A 20,154-nucleotide genomic window follows, 5' to 3' on the forward strand; every position below is an offset into this window, starting at 1 on the left:
ATTTATCATCACTCTGTTAACAATATTCCTACCATCACTTTTTCTTGTATAAAAGCCATGACTCCCATTTTGATACACATATTTCCAACTGCAAGATTATTTAACTCATCGTCATCCGAAAATAAAATATTACCCCACAACAAGGCAACCTTCTTAAAAATGCTTGAGTTCCAAGCACACAATGGAAGTCTAGAAATCTCCAACCAAACTAACATCTCTTTAATCACAAACACATTGGTAACTAGTAGGAACTTAGCAAACACATTTTGAATTCCCACATTTGACATAAAATTGCCACATATTTCAGAATCCTCACATGCTACCCACACTCATTACCCTCCAACATAGCAAATCTTTATGTTCATAAACCCCTCTTCACGATACAAATTCTCTAATCATCACTTTATGAATTTCCGATGTAGGCATTTTTTCCAAAATCCTCACTGTTTAACATCATGTGTTGAGATAATTCCAAAATTTAACCCTAAGTATGAAGATTATTGCATTTTAGCCCTTGTGTGTGAGAAATGTTGCAAAATGTCCCTTAGTGGCATTTTTGTAAATAATAGGCGTGGGACACGTACATTGGGCGTACATATCGTACGCTAGGCATATGTGGTAGGATCCTAAACCCTAATTTTTAGGGTTTGGAACCTATTTAAACATCTTTGTGGCCTCCAAGTCTCTTCTCTCATCAACCTCCACCACTTTACTCGACCTTAGCAAACCCTAGACCCTTGTTTAAGCATTCTTGACCTTTGGTGTGCATTTTAGTGACCTTGAAGGAGAAGGAAAGAAGTAGAATCACCTTGGAAGCTTGAAGAAGCTTTGGATCTAGAACCCTCACCTACCTAGCAACCTCTAGGAGGTATAAATTTCTGAACTTGACTTGCATTTCTTTAGATCTTGTTAGCTCTTGATTCTTGAAGCATTTTGGTCCCAAGTCTTGACCTTTATGAGTATGGCATGCTCCATCCTGTATAAGCTGTACTTTCAGAAGTTTTAAGATGTCTAGAAGCATAAAAATATGATCTTGGTTCTTAGCTCTTCCCCATGCATGTGCTAGGATGTCCTAATGGATTAAGAAGTTAGGGTTTTTTAGTATTAAGCACTTTTAGCCATGCAAAGTCATAAAGTTGGAAACTTTCACTTATGATGATATTTTGAGCTTAGATCTGGACCTGGACGTAAGGACTTGATGTATTAAGCTCCTAATAAGAATTTGAGGTGATTAGGTATGTACAATGGGTGTACCAAATGGTACGCTGCACGTAAGCGATCAAATCCCCGACTTCTTGGTCAAGAGGTGTACGCCCTACGTACAGCTGAGTACGACCAACGTACTCGGCTGGGTTGTTGACCTTGAACTTTTGACCAAGGTTGGCATAAGGGTAGTTTGGGCATTTTAGGTATTTTGGGATTATTAGCTAAGCATGGGTCACCGGTTTCGTTTAGCTGATCGGTAGAGTCGCTGTTGGAGTTGTACTCAGTGCTATGTACTTTTTGCTACTCGTGGGACTGAAAGTTGAGTTTTCCACACTATACTTGTTGGTTGAAGGCACCAATGATGGCTCACTAGATTATGTATTCTGGTTATATGATAGTGCTATGCTAGGATATGAATGATTAGTTGATCTTTATGATTATATGTATTTGTTGGTTCTATGTTTATGTTTACCTGTTACATATGTCGACATTGTGGTTTGGTTGAGGCGGTCCTGCTTTGTGCTGAAGGCCAAGATACCTAGGGCAGTCCGGATAGGCTGTAGGCCCTGCAAGGCGGTCCAGTCAGGCCGAAGGCTCGTAGAGCGGTCCAGATAGACTGTAGGCCCTACGAGGTGGTCTAGGTTGAAGGCTCATATTTACATGCTTTTGTTTATTTTATTGTGTGATGGTACTTTGGGGGAACTCATTAAGCTTTGGCTTACATTTTCAGTTTATTGTTTAAGGTATTTCAGAGGATCATGGGAAAGCGAAGGCTTGATCATGCACATCTTCCTGTTTTTATGATAATGGATCTTGGGATACTCTAATTTTGAATAATATACTTTTGAAACAATGGTTTTCTAAACATTTTATGGATGAAATGGGTTGTTTTTGAAAATTTTAAATTTATCTGATTTTTGGGATGTTACAAGTTGGTATCAGAGCCCTGGTTTAAGAGAATTGGATGAACATTCATGTGAATCTAAACTAAAACTAAGGATCTGTAAAAGTTTTCAAAATAAAAAAATGGTTTTCAAATATTTTTTTCAAAAGTAACCAAGGAAGGATGAAATGTGTACGATCAACCGAAGCAAGGAAGTATATCCCAAGTTACCCACACTATTATTTGTTATGATATGGTAGAACAACATGCTAGTTGTAGGGTAGGGATCTTTAGGAATTGCATGATAGAATTGCCTGATGTATGATACCTTATTCCTAGGGAGTTTCTTGCTTATAGTTGTAGGAATATTTCGGGTGTGAATTGACTACTAATTGAATACGATAAGTCGCATACTACATGGTTTAAATAATTTTAGAGTGAAGGATTTGGTCCTATTGCACAACTCTTGTCTGAGTCCAACTATTATAGGTTGAATATTTTAATATAAAATTATTTAAGTTATGTTGCATGTGACTGCATTCATGAAGTAGTTAACTGGAACCAATGGGGGTCGTTCGACAGTTGATAGTAGGGTAAGGTGTGGATCCTAGGATAGATTAGGGAGTATGTAGTGCTCATGATGCATTTTTTAGCAAGTGTTGGGTAATATCATTATGAGTGAGTTTGGATGTAGCATGTTAGTTCTAGAATGTTTAGTCACTATTGAGAGAGTAAGGATAGGATGTATGCGTATCCTAGTTGTTGTATTTGTTTTAGGTGGTCGTGATGATCCTTGAGACAAATACAGGTAGGAGTGGAAGGTAGTATGAGCCCACACTACTGAAAGCACTAGACCCATACGCGTTGCAAGGAAGTCATAGACCCGAGGGGTAGTCTCTTCATGTGGTTGTAGCAATGTGTATCGCGACATTCCTGATGCATTTTTAGTTCGTTTTCAGTATGGAGTTCACAAAAGGGATCCGGTTCAGGATTTGGAGCTGATGGTTGGGATAGGTCTGGGTTGACTGTTGATTAGATATATGAGATGATTATTGTCGAGGTTTCATAGATATTGCAGGAAGAATTGTCTGGTATCGTGGATCGGACCATTGGCAGGCTAATTGCCAAGTTCGAGGAGCGAACTTCAACTTTGTAGACTGTGAGAGGGACTACTGAGATGAATACTGGGGGAGATCATGATATGGGGACACAACTCAGAAAGAAAAGGAGGGCTCATTCAACGATTGATGAAGAGTTCGAGGCTGCTAACATGGGTACTCGAATTCAAGGGAGCTATGATATATGCGGGAAATGTAGGTGAACCCATGGGTTTGCTTGTCACAAGTTCAAATGCTATAAGTGTGGATAGAGAGGGCATGTCTTTCGTAATTGTAAGAAGGATTAGATGTGTTTCCAGTATCAACAGCCGTTTCATCTCAAACCCGACTGTCCTACATGGGTAGCAGAGGGAGTACAAGCCCAGATGTCCACCGTCCGACAGGAGGTCAAGGATGAAACACAAGAAATCGCAGGTATGAAATTTTGATCCTCGTTTTAATTTTGAGTGGATAGCCATTCATGTAGTATCATGTTAGAATTATTATGCATCTATAGGCCTTAATGGGTCAGTGATTCAACTTTCGAGATGCTCTGTGCATCATAAAGTAGGAGGGCCGTTCGTTAAGGGTTGGAAGCTATAATGTTGGGAAGGCTTCTGACATACCCATTCAGGGTTTGGGATTTCCTCACGATTGCTAGTTACTATTCAGGAATTGTCGTATGTCATTTTGTATACCGCGAGCATCTAAACGAACCATTTTTTGGGTTGCGATGTGGAGAATTAATGTCTGCCATTGAGGGAGCAAGCTCTGAGTGGGAGAGAACTGCACATTCTGCTCGGTGGATCAGATTCCACAAGGTCGGAGGATCAATAGCTAAATTGATTTTGATGGGTTTTGCATGACAAGCCGAAGGAAGTTACAAAGTTCATTGGATTTTTGGTATTCAAGACTGTTGAGATCTTTTATGATAAAGATGATTGGGAGATTGATCCGAAGCGGGTGTAGGGTGAGTTGTAAAAAATTCCTGCTGTCGGGGTTGTGCATGCAGTTCTTATGTCGGAGGATTCTAGACAAGATCTCACTACAGCCGGCTGTCCCTTCTAGGACAATAAAATAGAGTAAAGAAGAGTGCGTGTTGCTCGGACTAAATATCAATTAAGGATGGTAGGGTGAGAAGGAGTCAGTCTAACCTTGGTTTTTATGGCATTCAAAGTTTGGGGTTCATTAAGTGAGCAATTGTAGGATCGGTTCGGTTATTAAAGCTGGAAATTTATTTGAGAAGGTTGTATGAATGGTGATCCATCTGAAATGTCACAACTGTGAATTTTAAGCTATGTAATCTGTACATTCAAGTTAATGTGAATCAAAAACTTTAATCAAATACAAGATACAAGTACTATAGATAGTCATCAAACAATTGGAGACCCTAGAAGTTTTGGTTAAGTTCATTTTGGACTAAGACTTCCTTATTGGATCCAAATAAACCAATAAGCTTCCAATTAGACTATCATGGGCTTAGGACCCTAATTGGGCTCTAATTGGACCCACATTCGTTTATTCCAATATTTTGGGCTAGGTAGAACCTAGAAGGAAATAAAACACAAGTTTGATCCATAATTTAACCTAACCTAGCTTAATAAAGCATAAAAAAATCACAATTTTATTTTATAAGTCCAATAAATACCCTAAACTACCTCTAATGTTGGGCTTAGGGGCAAAAGCCCAAATTTTTCCTCTTTCCCCTTCATATTCTCGGCCCAAGGCCCAAATCCAAGGGAGGTTGACTTTGGTTGCCACCTCACTATTATCTAATGGATTTCTAGGCACATATCACATACCTCCATGCATGTATCACTTCAAGAGTCACTTCTTTTCTCTCTTCTCTTCTTGTTTGGCCGAGAGCATCATCACACACACCAAAAATATCTCAACTTTCTCTCTAGAACACACAAGAACTCTCCTTCCTCCCCTCTCCAAAGATCTCGAAATTTAGGGACTTTCCAAGAGGATTTTGCAAGTAAATCATCATCTAAGGTAAGATTATTCATAGATCTATGGTTTAAATTCTTTTGGTTATCAAAATCCTACCCTAATCTATACAAAAATCGTGATCTTACACCCTAGAATCATCTCAAAACTCAAGATCTTCATCAAAGGGAGCCAAGGCCAAAAATCACTTCATTTCTCTCCCATTTTCTTCCAAAAACCGAGTCAACACCCCAAGGTGAGATTCATACCCCTATTTTCTGTTTTTATGAGTTTTTGTGGGGGGGAATACAAGTGAAAGTGTAGATCTATATGTATTTGTATGCCTTGTATGATTTCCATGCTTATATGTATGCTTTTATGTGTTTTTATGTTGGATCTAGCCTTAAAACTCATCAAAACCGAGATATATCTTGTGTTAAATGATTTTAGCTTCAAATATATTTCTAAACACAAAGAGCTTCAAGAAAAATGGCTAAGTGGGTTAGTGATAATTTTCTTTGGGTTAAAAACACAAATTTTGGGCCTAAAATGTGAAAAATGCAAAAATAAGGGCCCAAATTGACATTTCACAGATTCTGATGGATGAAGTGTGCCAAAACAGTTTCTATAAATAAATTTCTGGAAATATACTCATTTGGGGGATTAAAAACATAAATTTCAAGCTTATTGGGCTAAAAATGAAAATTTCGGCCCAATAAGGCCCATTATGCGAATTTTTCTGTTTTGGAGGGCCAAAACTGTAACTTTCTGTAAAACAGTGGACTATAAGTGTTCCAAATCCTTTTCAAAGGTTTAAAATGCTTTTTAAATTTAAAAAGGACCAAAGTTGCAAAAATTTTCCATTTTGGGCCAAAATTGTCAAAATTGCGAAAAGATGGGCTAAAACCGAGAAAAACTGCATTTTCAGGGACTTAAACTGTTTTCTTTGAAAAATATGCTGGAAGATATTAATTTCAATAATTTTTGGTGTTAAAATGTCAAGAAAAATAGTTTAAGGACCAAACCGGGAAATATTTAAATAAAAGGGTTGAAAATGTAAATTTTACAAATAATGAGAGGCTGAAAACAGAAATATTTCAAGGCTGATTCAATGTGTACAATTTGATCAAATAATGACACCTCGACTATCAACGAAATACAACTCATTACAATACCAAAAGTCGTTGTTAAACGAATTGGCTCGGTCTCGAGCCAATGGAAATCTACAACTACTAACTCTTTGATACATACAAATAACGATTGGTAATACATATACATACGAGTGTGCACAGACGTCTACGCACCATCTTCGGGCCCCAAAAGTGTAAAATCTTGTTTGTTGGGCCTAGCTAGCCCAATGACCTGATCTTAAGGCCCGAAGACATTTTTTTTCTACGAAGTGTTGAGTCTCACCGACTTGGCACAACGTAGGGTGACTTTCAATGGCTTGTACCACTGGTCCCCAAGGGTCCATGGTATTGCTAGAAAAGTCTACACATTTTACGAGGCGGGTCGGGGACCCCTCGCACACATATTTTCCCCAACCGGTTAATGGAGTTACCGGGGTCTTCGTGACCTCTTTCTCTTCGGATGTGGGACTACACCTTGTCCGGGCGGTTGGATAACGTGATTAGTACTGACGACGCCTTCGGGAATCGTTGGTATATCTATAAACCGGGCATTTGTGTAATGCGGGTTTGTAGTAAATAATCAATGCTCGAGAACCTTCCAACGTCGCTTGGGACCGATACTACTATTTTCGTAATGGTTTCAACGCAACTCAATGGATTTCAAAAGAACTAGGGGAACATCGGGTTTCCCTAGGGTTTTTATCACATACAGATTTGAAACGCATACATCTTAAATGAACAATTTTTTTAAGTATAGAAACAAACAAGCATACCTATGGATCTTCACAAACGTTTTCGAAAACTTTTCTTTTCAGAAAATATCGGATTTTCTGGTGGTTTTTCAAGCAATATAAACATTCGATTTCAAACATTACTCATGAACTCACCAACATTTCATATGTTGACGTTTTTCAAAATACTTGTATTCTCAGGGAACCAGTGAACCAAGGGGAAAACATACTCAGTGACGGTTGCAGTTTATTTTTGAATGAACCGAACAACATTAATTTTTGGAATGTAAACAATGTATGACATGTAAACACTACTGGTTGTACTATGTTGATGAATGGTGACGAATGTTGTTTTGTTTCATATATATTCAATGTTATGGTATTCAATTGAGTCACGACAGCCCCCGGACGTTTCCGCCGTCTGGTTCGGGGGTGTGACATGAAAAGCTTAGGATCCGGATGCTACGGATTGTGAGTGTGTAGTAAAATTCTTGAAATCGTTAGAGAATGACTAATTCCAAGTGGGGGAGAACCGCTTGGAAATATCGGTAATAATTTCAAATGCAGATTATCTTGGAATTTATGTCTAAGGACAAGAGAATAGTTGGTTTTGAGCATTATAAGGGAATCAAAGGCTAAGGATTTGGATTATCTCGGTCGGAAGATCCGGATCGTATTAAGTTCATGGCAATTGAGGAAATGTTTTGAGAACATGGGGTAACCGTAGCGTTCCCTAGGTGGTAGTCGGGCGTAAAAGAATGGTAAGTCTATGATTTGGCCGTAACATTATATGGGATGAGTTAGGCCCGCTATGAGAATCTGGCAAGAACGGTGGGGAACAATGAGCTTCTCATTCCATTGATTGGATAATGTCACAACATGTCACGGACCCACATGGATTTCATCTATGATATGGTAGGTGTAATTATTGGTTATCAGATCAGGGGTAAGCCCGAGTATAGTTAATGGTTAGGCGGATCGAGGGAAGGCTTTGTAGTTAGTGGATGGAAGGGCTGTCGAGCTAAATGAATGCTTGGTTAATATGGTATGCGACCAATTAATTTCCATTCAGGTCTCGCCAACACATTTATATGTTAAGTATTCTTTCCGCATGTTTTTATGGTGTTCCTAGTTAGAGACTAGGGGTAGGTACGAAAATTGGATGATCACCAGTTCTACAGTGAGGTTTCTGAATTTAGGACTGACGGGTTCCCAGTTCTGGGAGGTATGATTGGTGTCGAATCCATCAAACAAATAAATCCTATTTGCACTTATATTATTTAAAAATAATAGTAATAGTGACAAACAGGGTCGATCCTTAGGGGCTCGGTTTTAATCCATAAATATACCAAAATAGTCATGTTTTATTCCTATGCATAAAAAATAAATACGGGGGGTGATTTTTGCAATTGTTTGTGATTTTGAAGAATAAAGTATGTGAAGCCCTACTGTTAGCATTGCTAGACGGGGGAAAAGATTTTGTCGTCTATAGTGATGTTTCAATGAAAGATCTCAGACGTGTTTTGATGCAATGTGGTAAAGTGATTACTTATCATTCCCAAAAATTGAAAAAGGACGAGATGAGATATTCAGTGCATGATTTAGAGTTGTCAGCTATAGTTTTTACTTTAAAGATTCGGAAGCATTATGTGTACGATACGTAATGCAAGTTGTACACTGACCACAAAAGTATTCATCATGTGTTCTTGCAAAAGGATTCAAATATGAGTCAAAGATGATGGCTTGAGTTGATCAGTGATTATGAATATGAGATAATTTATCATGTGGGAAAGGCAAATGTTGTAGCGGATGCTTTAAGCGGGAAGTTCGTATTAGAGGAAGATCTATAAGAATTGAGTTAGTATCCACTTTTTTGGAGTAGATTAGAGTCGATCAAGTAGAAGTGATGAACCCTGTGAATGTCAAGGAAGAAAACTTGTAGAAAAACTTAGAGCTCAGAGAGAATGAACGAGGTTTGAAGACATTAAAGAATAGTGTAACATCCTGTTTCAAGTTGTTTTCATTTTGGAATGGCGATCAAGGATTGGGTATTAGCAAGGTTAGAATCATTAATGAAGTTAGTTTTAGAGCTCATTTAGAGGTGGGTGATGTATTGGATGAACTAGGTATTCGGTTCTGATGTGGAGCTAAAGGGGTATTTCGGTAATTTATCAGTTGGGCTTTTATGGGAAGTAGACGTTCGTTCAGAATATCTTATGGCTGGTATGAGTTGATAATAGTGTAGGGCTTCTCGATACCTTTTCATGGGTATAAGGATGGTGGGAGTTGGAGTTGTATCAAAGAAGTTATGGCTTTCGGATTAAATTAGGGTTTGGAGGAAGACCTTAGTACGATGGGCGTACTAACACTAAGAGATATACGCCATGCGTAAAGGAGTGTACGCTTAGCATACAGAGAACAGTGTCGGGGTGCGAGACCTCGTATGCTGGGCGTAAGAGGAGGTACGTTGGGCGTACAAGAGGAAGTTAAAAACCCTAATATCGAGTATTGTACCCTATATATGTAGCACCTGGTTCTTGGTACGTATTCTTTTATTAATTCTTTAAACTATTTTGCATTTTGGCCTTGGACTCGGCGAGTTGAAGGACCAACTCACCGAGTAGAAGCGGGGTGAGACGCGGGGTTTAAGCAGTGGACTCGACAAGTCGGGTCCCGAACTCGGCAAGTAGGCCCTGTCTGGACAAAAACCCTAACCCGAGGGTTTGCACCCTATTTAAACACCTTAACTCGGCCTCCTTCGTCCCATTTGCTCCCAGAAGACCCCCATAGCAAACCCTAGCCGTTATTGAAGCAATCTAAGGCATTTAGAGTGATTTTGGTGGTTTGTGATCCAAGGAAGGAAGGAAAAGCTTGAAGGATCAAGAGGAGGCTAGAAGGATCCGATTTTGAGCATCATTTGCAGTCTACAGAAGGTATAAAGTCTATACCTTGTTTGTTCTTTTGACAGATCCCATTTTGTGGAGTTTTAGGGCTTTTCTAAGCCATTTTGGTCACCAACCAAGATTGAAGGCATGGTTAGGGGTTGATGTTTCAGATCTAGGTCCTTAAAGGGGTTACAAGGCAGAAAGGAGTGGCTTTTGCACTCAAAGAAGGCCCCATGCATTGTAAAAGCCTGTTTTAGGACCTTATGAGCTCAAAGTCCCATGCAAGCACGTAAAGGTTGTAACTTTACGTGCTAGATCGATTGTAGAAGCATAGATCTATCTTTTGATCAGGGGTTGTACATAAGAAATCGAAGATTTAGTGAGAGGATGTGGCCGACTCGACGAGTCCATTCTTGGACTCGGCGAGTCCAAGGTTTTGTCCCATATCAGTTGAGGGTCAAAAGGACCCAATTGAGTGTGGAAAGGTTTTAGGGAGTCCCGGGGAGTGACCCAACGTTCTGGACTAAGCCATTGTTCTGGAAATTCGTGGGACTCGACGAGTGCATGATCAGACTCGGCGAGTCCAAGGCAATATTCGTAAGGATGAAGATGAACTCGAAAAGTTGTTCATACAACTCGGCGAGTCAAGGACAGGACCTGTGTATCATTTGAAGATGAAATCGACGAGTTGTTCATACAACTCGGCGAGTCGGATGAAGGTTCAGTCGATGTTCAATTAGAAAGAAAACTCGTCGAGTCATCGCCTAACTCGACGAGTAGAGACGAGTATAATGACAAATGGAAGGATAGGGACTCGGCGAGTTGGCTAAGCAACTCGACGATTCAGGTCAACTGGAAGTTGACTTTGACTTTGACTTGGTCAGGGGTAAAATGGTCATTTTACCCTAAGAACAGTTAGCAGTGTATGACTAAGTGTTTTGTGGGAATTATAGCCGGATGATTTCCAGAGCAGCAGCGGCAGCAGTTAGAGGATTCCCACATAGATCAGCAGCTACTACGAGGTGAGTTACCTTCCAGTAGCGGTGGGTCTACGACCACAATGCCGGCCCACCAGTAGGAGTTGTATGTTAGATGATTGTCTTTGTGATATCATCTAGGTTTGTTACTACCTGATATGTTTTATGCTGGCATGATATGTTATATGTGATAGTAGTAGAGTTCGGTTGTTAGGACCGAAGGGTAGGTTAGGCACCCCAGATATGTCTGACAGTATGTGATTATATGTTTATATGCTGGCATGAGATGTTATATGTGATAGCGGTAGTAGGAGGGGAATAGTCCCCAACTTCGGTTGTTAGGACCGAAGGGTAGTTTGGACACCCCAAATATGTCTGATAGTATGTTTATGTTATGATATATGTGATAGTAGCAGTAGGGGGTGGATTAGTTCCTGAGGGTCGGTTGTTGGGACCGACGGGTAGGTCAGCACCCCAGAATGGCTTGACATGGGTAGGTCGGCACCCCAGAATGGCCGTACCGGGTAGGTCAGGCACCCCAGAATTGCCCGACAGTATGTATGCTATATGATTGTATGGTATGTGGTACGATGGGGGAAGTCACTAAGCTTCGTGCTTACAGTTACAGTTTTGGTTTCAGGTACCTCTTTAGCGAAGGGGAAGGAGCTGGCGCGGCAGCGACACATCATACACACACATTGCTTTCCGCACTATGAGTTATTCTGGGATGTGTACTCTGACATTATTATGTTTTTATGATTTGGTTTTCAGACAGGAGACATGTTTTTATGAAATGATATGATTGGTAGATATTTTTTTACAAATGTTTTGCAAATCACTTAATCAAAAATGAAATTTTTGGACGTGAAAATTGGATCGTTACAATATAAGAATAATGTTGTTCATTTTTCTTCATTTCTAAGTTAGCCTCCACCCTCTCAAAGCCCTAATCCGATCTTGAAGCTTCTTGATGGTGTTATGGAGCTCTTAAAAGGATTTGGTGCTCTTTTATGCTTTTGGGAAGGAAGAAGAGGAGTTTGAAGTTGCTTGGCTTGGTGGAATGACCTTGGATCCAGAATCATCAGCTTGTAGAGAAGCCATTTGAGGTATCAAGTTTCAATCTTGCCTTGTGTATGAATAGATCTCCTCAATGCTTGTTTATTGTGATTTTGGCCTTCTTTTTGAGTTAATGGATGAGCTAGGTTGTTTGAAAGTTCATCCTTTTAGATTTGAGTTGGTTTTGGCATCTTTGAGCATAAAGATGCAAGCTTTATGTGTTTTATGGGGCTATGTATGTATTAAGTCACTCATTAAGTCCCTTTCTAGCTTAAGAGTCTCATTTAGTCACTTGTGGACGTAAAGTTGGCAACTTTATGTGGTATTGCAGCTTAAGGAGGTCAGATTTGTGGTTTGGGAAGCTTTGTCTTAATAGATTAAGTGGAAATGGAGTTTGGGCTGGATAAGGTAAGTATGTTGGGCGTACAAGCAGGTATATGCATCGTACAAGCCTCCAAGCGAGTACGCTGCGCGTACATGCTTGTAGGCCCCGTGTACTCTGCCTGAGTGGGTTTGTGTAATTAGGCTTTAGTTTGGGCTATCTTTTTGGGCCTAGTTGCTTGGTGCCTTGTTGGGCTATCTCAGAAGGTGTGTTTTGGTTTAGGGTTAAGTAGTAGGCTTAGGGTAAGGTCCAAATTAGGGTTTGGGCCCAATTTGGAAAATTAGGCCATTAGTGGACCTTTGTGGATCTTTTGGTTTTGGGCCTTGGTGGGCCCAATGGGTTTGGTCATTAGTGGGCCTGTTTAGTTGAGCCATCCTTGGACCTAGTGTTGGTTTTTAGCCGTGTTTAGTTATTGATTATGGTGTTGGGTTGTTTTGCTCAGTTCGGGAGCCAATACGCAGCAACAACAATAGTGTAGGATTCTCGCGTAACGGTTGAGGTGAGTCTTCTTACTATACTTACATGTGTGGTTATGCATGCATGACCGAAGGGTCTTATTGGTGTTATTGACCAGAGGGTCTTATGTATGTTGTTGACCGGAGGGTCTTATTTATATTACTGACTGGAGGGTCTTATTTGTATTACTGACCAGAGGGTCTTATCTGCTTTATGTGTTATTATGCATTCTGTCTTTGCGACTTATGCTGTTATTTGGTTATGTATATATGTTGAGCTATTACCGGAGAGTCTACACTGAGACGTGGTACCAGAGGGTCTTCACTGAGTCACATGACCGGGGGGTCCTTATCGAGATTTAGCCACGAGAGGCTTATTATTTGTGTATGTGGTATTTTGGGGAACTCACTAAGCTTCGTGCTTACAATGTTGATTTAAATGTGTTTCAGGTATTTCTGTAGATTTCGGAAAGGTAGAGGCATGATTGTACACATCCGTCGGCTTATGAAGATTTGAGGATTTTAGGATACTCTGATGTTGTTTTGATAATAACTTACAATTTATGTGAAGACTTGAATTTATGAGTAATATTTTGAGAATTAAAAATAAAAAATTTTGTCTTGAAATTTGAGGTGTTACAAATAGAGTTTGGGTCCCTGCTTTTGCAGATTCTCGGAAGATAATTTTAGAGGAAGTGCATAAGTCTAAGTATTCCATTCATCATGAGAGTAAAAAGACATATCGAGATTTGAAGCAATTTTATTGGTGGCCTGGTATGAAGTTGGTGGTCGCCAAGTTTATGTATGAGTGTTTAACTTGTACTCAAGTCAAGTTTGAGCATCAGGCTCCATACGGGCATACATAGTCTCTTCAGATTCCATAAGGCAAGTGGGATGTGATCTCGATGGACTTCATTATGGGATTATTGAAGGCAAGTCGAGGTTATGATGCTATTTAGGTCATTGTTGACCGTTTTAACAAATAGTGCATTGTTTTTGACAATTAGAGAAATGAATCAATTGGAGAAATTAGCAAATTTGTATGTAGATGAAGTGGTGAGACTTCATGGAGTTCTGTTGACAATAGTGTCAGATCGTGATCCACGATTTACTTCTAAGTTTTGGCATGTGTTGCTAGGAGAGTTCGAATGAAAAATCTCATGAGTACAACATACCATCCCCAAATCGATAGCCAAAGTGAATGAAAAACTTAGAACGTGGAAGATATGTTTAGGGCATGTGCTATTAGTTTTAGTTGTAGATGAGATGGGTATTTTCCATTTGTAGAGTTCGTTTATAATAGTAGTTTGCATTCGAGTACTGGAATGCCCCTGTATGAAGCATTGTATGGAAGAAAGTGTAAAACACCCTTATGTTGGCTTGAAGTGGATGAGAACAAGCTTATGGGACCGAAATTGGTGAGAATTACCAATGAAAAGATTAAGGCGATCAACACTCAAATGAAAGTGGCATAAGATAACCAAAGGAGTTACGCGGATTTGAAGAAGCGACCTTTTGAGACGAATCTTAGTGATTTGGTCATGTTGAAGATATCACCATGGAAAGGGTGATCTATTTTGAAAAAAAGGGAAAGTTGAGTCTAAGATATCACGATACGAAGAAGGTCCAACTGCGGGCTCATTAACCGTACCGCAATGCTATGAGGGTAAGACCACGACACGATTTCAAGGCACATTAAATGATCGATTATGGCTTATTTTCTCTCAAATGCACACCCAATCCCTCTAGAGCAAAGCTCCAACGATTTTAACCTTGAGGAAGGTACAAGAAGGGATCAAGATTTCTTAAGGCAAGGATTAAGCATCTAAAGCTCCTAACATAGTCATATTCTCAATTTTCTAGTTTTTCAAAGCTTTAATGATGATTTGTGAGTTTGAGCTTGGTCTGCAAGATTTACCATGTTTAACTTGTTATTGATGTATAATCAAGTGTTTGGAAGCTTAATACATGGTTTTTACGGAGATTCAACGGTTAAATCCATGTTTTGATTGTTAGGGTTTGAAACCCTAGAAATGGAAAATCATGAAATGGTGTTTATGTGATATGATCTTGTTAGAATAAGTGTATAAAAGCTTGATTGGAGAATTTTAGCAAGTATATGAACAAAGGATTGTCAAGTTGGAGTTTTACCCAAAATATGAGTTTTTGGCTAAAACTTATATTAAAGTCTTAATGGTTTAAGACATATGTAAAGGGCTTAATGTATGTGAATGGCATCAGGTTGTAGTAAAGAAGAAGTTGGAGTCCTCCAATAGAAGATTTGGAGAAGTTGAAGTAGGTTGCTATTCCGCTACAAGAGGTGAGTTATACTATCCTTTAGAGTATGATATTGTTAAATAGATTGATGTTGAAGCATGTGATGATGAGTATGTATATGTAGATTACATCATTGTTAGTTTGTGATATGTTGGATAAAATGTGTTATGTAAATGTTATGTTTTTATGATGTTATGTACACATGTATTGTTTGAGTAAGAATTACTGAATTAAGGATCCCTAGAAAAGAGAATGTTTAGAGTTTTACATGGAAACTTTAAAGAAGATGGAGACCGGTTGTTTGTCTACCGGTAAAAGTAAAGATGCATGGTCATTTATGTGACTATTTATTCTCCTATCATTTTTAGATGATGACAAATATAATAAAGATTTATTAATTTTATTAAACATGACAAATATCACAATCTTAAATGCATATAAATATGGTAAGAAATATATATATATATATATATATATATATATATATATATATATATATATATATATATATATATATAATTTCTCATATATAATAGAAACTATGAATCAACAAGAACTTTGATGTATATAATATAATAATAAACTCAGGTTTTGTTAACTTAATCAACAAGAATTTGGTGCCACTTTTGCATATCCTTAATTATTAACCTAATCTTAATTTTTTATATCGATTCCTCGCTACGTTTTTACTTGGTCGCGACCAATCACGACCCACTAAAACCACCGGCTTATATAAAATCTAAATTTAAAATATACTTTTTAGAAAACAAATAGTCCAAAAGAACCTAGTCTCTTGGAGGGGTAGTTTTGCTTTGGAAAAATGTTGCCGATGTCTCAAGCATCCTAGGCGGAGATTCTGGGCGTATTCAAGTTTTGATTTCCAATGTAACTCAATAGTTTCAGCTTTTAATTAGTATATGTTGTCTTATCCGCATCTTTGTTCTATTTTCTTATCATATTTGTACTGAATTGCCAGCGTCCTGCTTGTTTTAATGAATATATTAACCTTGCCGTTCAAAAAAAAGAAAACACAACTCAGTAATATACTTACCACTTTCTAATAAAGGCATTATTTGAGCCAACGGATATTCTAAATTTATTAATTTTGAATTATTGATTTTATCAATCATATAAAACACGTTGTTAAAACAAATTAATCATAGTAAATTGCATAAATTGAAAAGTCAAGATATTAAATTGATTAATGGTATGGTCTAACATATAATATTCGGATAAGAAGTCATTAAAAATTAAAGAAAACATAAAGCATTTGAATTATTAGTACTAACTCACCAGTTCACGACAACTCAATATATAATACGTTTTTGATCCATACAAAATTACGATTCTCAATACGATTGTGATCCATACAAAATTACAAATCTTCAATCTGTATCTGGGGGGTGCTGAGATCAGCGTCAGTTTCTTCCTGATATTTCTGGTGTTTGACTTGAACCATGTCCAATCCCAGCAGTTCTACGCCGGAATCTCTTATTGCTGCCGTGTTGGAGCAGCCGTATCGGACTGGATTTCACTTCCAGCCTCCGCAAAACTGGATGAACGGTGAGTTTATATTCTTAATTCTGACTTCTTTTTTTCTTCAGCTTTCATCTTCCTCATGTACATGTTCTAATATCATCGCAATGCCATATTTGATTTGTGACGACGAACATGGCTTTGATTGAGTGGCGTAGATCCTAATGGTACGTTAGCCTCAACTCCTACTTTTGGATTTGTGTTTTTCATTTTGTTTATTGAAACTGCTTGTTAATTATTTTCGTTCTTTTCTCTCATCGTCTTTTATTTATGGCAATTTTTGTCAATTTATAAATTGAGTGTTGTTCAAGGGAGGATGTGGTATATAAATATAATAAAAAGAGGGCAACTTAGATAAAAGGGAAGTCATCAAGTCAAGCTTTTGAATTACTTGTAATCTGTTAAGCAAACTATCAATTCGCCTGAGTAAAGAAAATGTTATTTTATACTTTATAGTTTTCACAAAAATATTCAAGTCATATACAACCATTTAAAGCAGTTAATAAAATGCATTCAAGGAACATTCGCCATTTTTTACTCAAAATGCTTTTTCTATGTGTATCTCATTGGCCTTCGCATCCTCCTCATTCCGTTTTTACGTAATTTGTTAACTTTCTTGTGACAAATATCAACCAAGATAAGGAAAATCTATATCGGATTTCATGCATGACAATCGTTCAATCATCGCATATCAACAAACTTAGATATCTAAAATACACATTTCTGAAAACACATTACTTTTGTACGTATTTCTCCATGGTATAGAACAAGAACATTCGAATAATATATGGGTTTTTAATTTGTACTAATGCATGTATATATACATCCAGGACAAATGTGGTACAATGGAGTATACCATTTCTTTTATCAACACAATCCTTTTGGCCCACTCTTTGACAAGCGAATGCATTGGGGACATTCTGTATCATACGACTTGATAAATTGGATCCATCTAGACCATGCATTTGCTCCAACTGAACCTTTCGACATCAATGGCTGCTGGTCTGGTTCCGCCACCATCCTCCCCGGAAACAAACCTATTATGCTATACACCGGACGCGACACCCAAGAGCGCCAAGTCCAGAATTTGGCTGTCCCAAAGGACTTATCGGATCCCTATCTAAAAGAATGGGTGAAGCACGACGGCAATCCAGTCATAAACCTGCCGGAAGGGATTCAACCGGCTGACTTCAGAGACCCGACCACCGCCTGGATCGAAGAAGACGGGAAATGGAGATTACTTGTCGGAAGTAAGAAAGATAGGACGGGAATCGCTTTTCTTTACCACTCTGACGACCTTGTTAATTGGGTTAAATATGATTCCCCACTTCATCAAGCTCCAGAAACCGGAATATGGGAATGCCCTGATTTCTTTCCGGTTTGGGTTGATAGCACCATGGGAGTCGATACATCTGTCGTAAACCCTAGTAAGGAGGTAAAGCATGTGTTGAAGGTGTCATTCATAGAGCGTTTTCATGACTACTACATGATCGGGAATTACAGTCCTGAAAAAGAACACTATGTTCCTGAAAATGACGATCTAACACAGATCAGCGGTTTAAGGCTTGATTACGGAAGGTTCTATGCTTCCAAGTCGTTTTTCGATCCTGTGAAAGTCCGAAGGATAACTATGGCCTGGGTGCACGAGACTGATTCTAAAGCCGATTTTATCGCCAGAGGATGGGCCGGAGTTCAAGTAATCAAACATTCATTTCACTATAATTACATCTATTATAGTATATAAAGATTACTAACTCATATATCACATACAGTCATTCCCAAGGAGTATTTGGCTCGACAAAAACCAGAAGCAGCTCCTACAATGGCCAATTGAGGAAATTGAGACGTTATACGGAAACCAAGTTAGTTTTAAAAATAAGAAGCTTGAAGGTGGTTCATTACATGAAATTCAGGGTATCACTGCTTCTCAGGTAAGCTATAACTTGTAAGCCACCAATCCTTGATAAATCTAGTTTAATTTCATTCCATTTTCGGCTGACAATTACTTCATTTTGAAAATTGATAAGGCTGATGTGAAGATTTCGTTCAAATTGGAGAATTTGGAGGAGGCCGAAGAATTGGACCCGAGTTGGGTTGACCCACAAATTATCTGCACCAAAAATGATGCATCAAAGAAAGGCGAATTCGGACCGTTTGGGCTTTTAGCTTTGGCTTCAAACGACTTGACCGAACAAACTGCAATTTATTTTAGGATTTTCCAAAAGAACGGACGATACGTGGTGGTAATGTGTAGTGATCAAAGCCGGTAAGTTTTCTACAGTTTAGATATGTCCAAATTGTTCGACAAAACTAACCGGCATTGGATAACATGTAGCGTTTTGTTAAATGTTATATGAAGTAGCTTTTGGATTTGTAACGTTTTGTTTAAACTAAACGCTATAAACTTGTAGTGTCAAACAAACAAGATTTTCTGTTCAAAACGAAATATTTTGTCAAACATCAAAAGCTAAAAGCTCTTAAATGCTTTATGCCAAACACGCTCTTAATCAAATGTTAACCAACTAATTAACATCTCCAATCTCAGGTCATCTAAAAAGGAAGGAAGTGATAAAACTTTTTATGGAGCATTTCTGGACATAGATCCACAACAAGATGAAATTTCACTCAGAACCTTGGTTCGTAAATCTATTTCTTTTATTTTTTGTTATATATATTGTGAGATGTAATGTAATTAATTTGTTTGATCTTGGATTTCTACAGATAGATCACTCAATCGTTGAGAGTTTTGGGGGAGGAGGAAAGAGTTGTATAACAGCTAAGGTTTACCCAACTTTAGCCATTGGGAAAGACGCCAAACTCTTCGCTTTCAACTACGGAACAAAGAGTGTCGTGATCTCTGAGATGAATGCGTGGAGTGTGAAGACAGCTCAAATGAGCATTGAAGAATCCAATGTTTAAAACATTGGGGGTGATCCGTCCACTTGAATAATGAATTTGTGCAGAGATCAGGTCAATTAAAAGTAGATTTTTTTAATTATGATTCAAACTAAACCAACAAGTTTTACACTAAACCATGGTTAAAAAAAACTTTTCAGGAATAAGCTCACAAAGCATTGAGGTGTCAATATTGTGATTTGGTTTGATCATGATATGTTTAGATTCAATGTAAACTTATGCCGATTGTTGTTTGACTTTTGAACTACATTTCTTTTTAGTATTGTAATTTATGTGTTTTTACTATTATTTGGATTGATCTTGAACTTTTGAACATCAAAATTTGTGTTGCGGTTATGTTTTCTTAATGTTAGAAATATTTGTTCTATTATATTAAACATATTGAGTATTTCTTGATATTTAAGAGGTACAAATTTTCACTTCTAAATATACAATCAAGTTATGCACGTAAACTATTAATCTTTTGTTGAAAATTTGAACTAGTAATTATGGCTTCTAGGAGATGATTATGGAAATCAACTTGATTTTCTTTTTTCCTTTTTCTCCCTCATATTCCATCTTTAATCTAAAATCAAATATAAACTTTCAAAATTTAAACCTCACCCAAACTACTAATTCTAATGAGCCCTAATTAAGCGTAATTCTTATCTATTATATCCATTATCATAAATAGATCATTTGTTTGTTTATC

At 38.0% G+C, this 20,154-nt stretch overlaps 1 protein-coding gene across 3 annotated transcripts; it reads left to right on the plus strand.

Moving 5' to 3' along the window:
• Window positions 1–16,298: 16,298 nt before the first annotated feature.
• LOC111917233 (beta-fructofuranosidase, insoluble isoenzyme CWINV3) lies at window positions 16,299–19,784 on the plus strand. Of its 3 annotated transcripts, none has more exons than XR_008230721.1 (7): window positions 16,299–16,574; window positions 17,378–18,243; window positions 18,320–18,478; window positions 18,575–18,813; window positions 19,093–19,183; window positions 19,269–19,517; window positions 19,604–19,784. XR_008230721.1 is itself a non-coding variant. In XM_023912903.3 (7 exons), the coding sequence occupies exons 1-7, from the start codon at window positions 16,568–16,570 to the stop codon at window positions 19,464–19,466; spliced, it is 1,569 nt and encodes a 522-aa protein (XP_023768671.2). In that variant the 5' UTR covers window positions 16,553–16,567; the 3' UTR covers window positions 19,467–19,784. The 3 variants fall into 3 exon arrangements, 2 of the variants coding, with proteins under 2 accessions (XP_042755979.1, XP_023768671.2); XM_023912903.3 differs by adding an exon at window positions 16,706–16,714 and having other exon boundaries at window positions 16,553–16,574; window positions 19,269–19,784; XM_042900045.2 differs by having other exon boundaries at window positions 19,269–19,784.
• Window positions 19,785–20,154: the final 370 nt, after the last annotated feature.

The sequence above is a fragment of the Lactuca sativa genome, chromosome 3, assembly GCF_002870075.4.
Source record: "Lactuca sativa cultivar Salinas chromosome 3, Lsat_Salinas_v11, whole genome shotgun sequence".
Taxonomy (NCBI): domain Eukaryota; kingdom Viridiplantae; phylum Streptophyta; class Magnoliopsida; order Asterales; family Asteraceae; genus Lactuca; species Lactuca sativa.

What these genes read in the sequence shown, in the direction of transcription:
- LOC111917233 (XM_042900045.2), top strand. Translation starts at nt 16,469, where the DNA reads ATGTCCAATCCCAGCAGTTCTACGCCGGAATCTCTTATTGCTGCCGTG. An exon ending in TCCGCAAAACTGGATGAACG is followed by an intron (nt 16,575 to 17,377) that starts GTGAGTTTATAT and finishes ATATACATCCAG; the next exon opens with GACAAATGTGGTACAATGGA. An exon ending in GAGGATGGGCCGGAGTTCAA is followed by an intron (nt 18,244 to 18,319) that starts GTAATCAAACAT and finishes TATCACATACAG; the next exon opens with TCATTCCCAAGGAGTATTTG.